Below are 6000 nucleotides of genomic sequence, written 5' to 3' on the forward strand. Positions count from 1 at the left end.
GTAGTACTTTACAACTGTCTGGTTAAGAACCACGTGAAGCCATAGTTGCGGTTCTGAAGTACAGCTTGGGGAGAATAAAACCGGCTCGGAAAATAGACTCTAAGACAAAAAAACGACACACCACGAAGGAAGTACCCGAATGGGACAGACATTGGTAGACGTGGCGTATATCTACACTGAAACATGTGACTACACTTTCACAACTACTGGATGTTTTATTCAAGTGAGAGAGCTTGGCAAACTGAGCAAGTCAGTGACGAGCTGGAACACCTCTGGCCCTTATGCACAGGCACTGATTAATAGAGTTGTGGAATGTCCTCGTGAGGGATATAGCGCCAGATTCCGGCCAGTTGGCGGGCTAGATCGTCAGAGTCACCAGCTCGTTGGGCGGCCCTACTCACAGGGCTCCAAAAGTTCTCAGCTAGGGAGAGAGCCGGCGGCCGAGGTAGGGTTTCGCAGGCACGAAGACAAACGGTACAAGCTCTCGCCGTGTGCAGGGGGGCATTATTTTGCTGAAATGTAAGGTTACGATGGCTCGCCGTGAAGGGTAAGAAAACCTGATGTAGAGTGTCATCGACGTAACGGTGTGCTGCGAGCGTGCCGCGGGCGACAATCGAAGGCTCGTACTGTGCAGATGAACGGCACCCCGGACCACCGCTGCCGGCTGCTGCGTCGTATGGCGGGCGACGCCCACCGCCGTCCGGGACGCCTGCACACCCGCCTTCGCTGCTCGTGGCGGCTGCACTCGGAGTGGAACTCACCACTGAAGACAAGTCAGTGAGATTCAAGGCGTGTCTGCAGAAGCCGCCATACTGTCGGCCACCGTACGGCAACCCCTTCGAGTGCCCTTATAGCGCAGCAGTACGTCGACGCCCCTCTACGTCCTGCTTTGCTGCTTTTCTTGCCGAGCCATCCTGGGCTTTATTTCAGCGAGACAATTCGCGCCCACACTCGACGACAGTTTTCACTGCTCGTCTTCGTACTTGTGAGACGGCAGACACCTCGGCCGGTAAGGTCGCCGCGTATCTCCCCGACTGAGAACGTTCGTATCGTTACGAGTAGGGTCCTCCAGCCGGCTCCGGATTTGGACGGTCTAACCCGCCAATTGGACAAAATGTGCCACGACATCCCTCAGGTGGATCAGTGCCGACCCGAATAGCTGCTTGCGTAAAGGTCAGAGGTGCTCCAACTTGTAAATGACTTGCTTAATTTGTGAAGCTCTTTATCATAAACTGTAATCATTTGTTTCTCTGTACATGTACACTACTGGCCATTAAAATTGCTACACCAAGAAGAAATGCAGATGATAAACGGGTATTCATTGGACAAATATATTACACTAGAACTCACATGTGCTTACATTTTCACGCAATTTGGGGAGAAATCAGTACCCAGAACAACCACCTCTGGCCGTAATAACTGCCTTGATACGCCTGGGCATTGAATGAAACAGAGCTTGGATGACGTGTACAGGTACAGCTGCCCATGCAGCTTCAACACGATACCACAGTTCATCAAAAGTAGTGAATGGCGTATTGTGACGAGCCAGTTGCTCGGCCACCATTGACCAGACATTTTCAGTTGGTGAGAGATCTGGAGAATGTGCTGGCCAGCGCACCAGTCGAACATTTTCTGTATCCAGAAAGGCCCGTACAGGAGCTACAACATGCGGTCGTGCATTATCCTGCCGAAATGTAGGGTTTCGTAGGGTTCGAATGAAGGGTAGAGCCACGGGTCGTAACACATCTGAAATGTAACGTCCACTGTTCAAAGTGCCGTCAATGCGAACAAGAGGTGACCGAGACGTGTAACCAATGGCACCCCATACCATGCCGCCGGGTGATACGCCAGTATGGCGACGACCAATACACGCTTCCAATGTGCGTTCACCGCGATGTCGCCAAACATGGATGCGACCATCATGATGCTGTAGACAGAACCTGGATTCATCCGAAAAAATGACTTTTGCCATTCGTGCACCCAGGTTCGTAGTTGAGTACACTATCGCAGGCGCTCCTGTGATGCAGCGTCAAGGGTAACCGCAGCCATGGTCACCGAGCTGATAGTCCATGCTGCTGCAAACGTCGTCGAACTGTTCGTGCAGATGGTTGTTGTCTTGCAACGTCCCCATCTGTTGACTCAGGGATCGAGACGTGTCTGCACGATCCGTTACAGCCATGCGGATAAGATGCCTGTCATCTCGACTGCTAGTGATACGAGGCCGCTGGGATCCAGCGTGGCCTTCCATATTACCCTCCTGAACCCACCGATTCCATATTCTGCTAACAGTCATTGGATCTCGTCCAACGGGAGCAGCAATGTCGCGATACGATGAATCGCAATCGCGATAGGCTACAGTCCGAGCTTTATCAAAGTCGGAAATGTGATGGTACGCATTTCTCCTCCTTACACGAGGCATCGCAACAACGTTTCACCAGGCAACGCCGGTCAACTGCTGTTTGTATATGAGAAATCGGTTGGAAACTTTCCTCGTGTCAGCACGTTGTAGGTGTCGCCACTGGCGACAATCTTGTGTGAATGCTCTGAAAAGCTAATCATTTGCATATCACAGCATCTTCTTCCTGTCGGTTAAATTTCGCGTCTGTAGCACGTCATCTTCGTGGTGTAGCAATTTTAATGGCCAGTAGTGTAGATCTACCGATTTTTGTCCCACTGGGATAAATCTTTCGTGGTGGATCGTTCTTTTTGTCTTCGAATTTTTTAATAAGCCTGACGCGTAATTGATCCTTATTAATGAACAGCAGCTAGGCCGTCATAGAAAATGCTGGAAACCCTGATTTCGGCCCACCTGTTGTCTGCTGTCACATGTCTGCGCATGCGCACCTCTCACTTTTTATGTCCCAAGTATATCGCTGTGGCACTGCGTCTGAGTGGATGAAAAGAGCAGACGCGTTTAGTCACCAGCTGAATGCGACGCAAAATGGGGATCACGATAAAACATACATATTTAAGACATGTCAAGTTCTGTACTCAGTCCCCCATAGTAGTTCGATTCAACTCTCATTAGTTCTCGAGAAAATCGACTTTGAAATCTTCCAAGTGTGTTTAATAGGCAAAAGCAAAACTCACTCGGTTGAGAGGCCATGTTCCTCTTGGGCAAAATGCTCGCCTGCCCTGTGGGTTGATACGGTTGGATTTCCAGCTGTGATAAATTTTTAAACCAAGCTACGTGTTCTACGACCAGTGCCGTGAGCTGTAAAACACGAAGATTAAAAATATATTTGTATGGTTTTTTTAGTTTAAACAATAAAAGGCAATGTCCGGACTGTCTGACTCACTGACTCATCATAGTCGAGACCAAACCAACAACGATAGAAACTTGAAATTTCGATAGGATGTCCACCTTATACTTTAGGCGTCATTAAAGAAGGGATTTTTCAGTATTCCGTTCCTAAGGGAGTGAAACATCGGATGAAAGACGTTGGGAAAATATGTCTCTGTTAAGGCAATTTTGAAGCTAGGACCACGAAAAATGGTATTTTTTTTCTCGATAGGAAATAATAAAAATACGTATTTCGACATTTTTGGAAATTAATCCTGTTACGAATGAAACGGCGGACAATAGGCTTTTTGAATACATGTGGCTGTTAAGACAATTTTGCAGCTAAACTACGAACACTGGGTTTTTTGAAAGCACGTCGCTATTAAAATAATTTTGAAGCTAGAACTACGAATACTGGTATTTGGTTTCTTATTGAGAAATTTAAAAAATGTATCCGTTTCAGCATTTTTGGAAATTCAACCACTAAAGGAATAAAATAGTGGGTGAAAGTTTTTTTAAATTAACTCATTATTAAAGAACTACTAAAGCATTTTTAAACCTAAATCTATGACAATTTGTATTTGGCTCCTCTGTTAGAATCAGACGAATACATGTTTCACTGTTTTTGGAAGTTCAACCTCTAAGGGGGTAAAATAAGTAATGAAAAAAGAAAATATTTTGATACATTAAAAAAAATTGAAGTTAATTCTACGAAAATTTGTATTTCGCTTCTCGGTTAGATGCATAGAAACATGCGCTAGGGGAGGAAAGTTTCTATGGAAATATCACCATAAGAACGTAAAAGTCATGATTAACAAAAATCATGGACTCCGGCTACCAGAATCGCTTTTTCATCGGAAGTACAACCAGAAACACAATGTTTTTATGCCGTTAATTAGCGTGAAAGGTTTAAAAGATGTTGCAGTTTGTGGACAAAAAAAAATTCGATTAGACAAAAACAAAAAATCTGTGCAGAGCATGCAGTCTATGCGAGCAAAGCAGCGGGCGCGAAACTAGTCTTTTATTTTTAAAAAATCAGTACTTAACAAATTATGATTGCAATGATAACTGGCTATTCAGTTCGCTGCATGTAGTTTGAAATAAGGCAAATTTTCCATAAAAGAGAAAATTATAGGCTTGTTAATAACCACATATTTGATGAATTTTATATTTAAATGACTAAGTTATTCGAACTGAATGAGAGAAAAAGGAGAAAAAGCGATGACCGAAACGAGGAGCCCGCTGCCAGTTCGAGCGCTGCCGGTTTTTCTTCCATCTTTAGGTATTTTACGATTCATGTAAATGCTCGCTGAACCTTCAGCTTAGTAAAAAAAAAAATTTTCATCGGATGGAAAATGAAAGTAAGCCACCTAGCTGGCAGCCACACTGTCTGTCGATAAAACTGCTGTGGGGCGCTGATATTTGAGTTCCGAACTTCACGTACCAAAAATGGGAAAAATTGTAAAAATCGGATTAGCGTGTGGTCTTCTTGTTAGTGACAAAATGGCGCGTGACGCAGTTATTCTGTTACGTTCACTGACAAGAATCAAAATCTGCCTCAGCCTTATTGTGCATATTCTCCGTGCGATTCATTTATGCCACACTATTATGCGGGAATGGGTAGCGTGCTAATTAGCAAGTAGCTAGGACGTTACTCGCGTGTTCCGTGTGTGATAACAGCAATATCCCGGTATCATATTAGTTTATTATAGTAAAACACTTGGTTGGTAAAAAGCTGACAACACACCCATCATATACATGAGTATCTGTTGCATTAATCTTAAGCTACCTGCAATTCTTTTCTAGCTATGTGGATCTGTGTCCTGTCTGTGAAACAGTTACCCGCCTGACGGACGACTCTGTGTGTGTTGCAGGGCACTGTGATAATCATCGCCAACCACGGGGACAGGATCGACATCCCATCCGGCTCCGTACTGGAAAACAAGATCATTTCTGGAAATATGAGAATACTGGACCATTAAAGTGTCTCATCTAGTCGATGAAAGAATTTTGGGTTTACGAAATGTGTAACCAGGTGAGGAATTTAAGCGGTGCTCTGTCCAGGACAAATCATCTGTCATCCCGAATTTGTCTGGGAATTCCCAGAGTGATTACCGGTGAAAAAAATGGCGCGTTGTGGAATATGCAGGGTATGTGGTCAAGAGTACCTGATTATACTGTTCTCCGTATCTGACGATAAAACTCTAGTACCAAGTGGAAAAGAATTTATGGTGCGAATGTGAAACATTCTGACAAGGCTGTGTCTGTTTCCAGACAACGTTTATTGTAAAGTATCGGGATAATGAAACATGTAAACAAGTACATATAGAATGTGCAATTATAAGTGGTATTTAGATGTTTATAATCCAACGAAAGCAGAATAAAGAAAACAATTATTTTGTACTCAGATTTATAACCACAAAAGTGCCCATTCAGTGTTTCAATGACACAGATACCTTCTTTCATTTAACACGCATCTAAAATTGGAAATCGTAGGGGGAAAGATCGCGACTTTCCAGCGCAACTTCTTCAGCATACTCCAAACGAGAGGCGCGCCACCTCCTTTGACTGCGAGGGCCCGCTGTGGAACACGGCGCCACAGTTGACGCGCGTCGGTACGTGGGACACTCTGCAGACACTGAAAGGCTCCATCGAGTCCAGACGCCCAGGGGCCCAGACGGACAGCATCGTTCAGTTGCACTTGGAGGATAAAGCCA

The 6000-nt window shown here is 44.9% G+C and overlaps 1 protein-coding gene across 1 annotated transcript in view; it reads left to right on the plus strand.

Annotated features, from left to right (window-relative positions):
* The window catches only part of LOC124717217 (UTP--glucose-1-phosphate uridylyltransferase-like), an 85733-nt gene extending 80047 nt beyond the window's left edge, over positions 1–5686 (plus strand). The window contains exon 11 of the mRNA XM_047244005.1: positions 5158–5686. Coding sequence (XP_047099961.1) covers positions 5158–5265 — 108 coding nt within the window. The 3' untranslated portion in view covers positions 5266–5686. The remainder of the gene's footprint in view (positions 1–5157) is intronic.
* Positions 5687–6000: the final 314 nt, after the last annotated feature.

The sequence above is a fragment of the Schistocerca piceifrons genome, chromosome 9 (genome assembly GCF_021461385.2).
Source record: "Schistocerca piceifrons isolate TAMUIC-IGC-003096 chromosome 9, iqSchPice1.1, whole genome shotgun sequence".
Lineage (NCBI taxonomy): Eukaryota > Metazoa > Arthropoda > Insecta > Orthoptera > Acrididae > Schistocerca > Schistocerca piceifrons.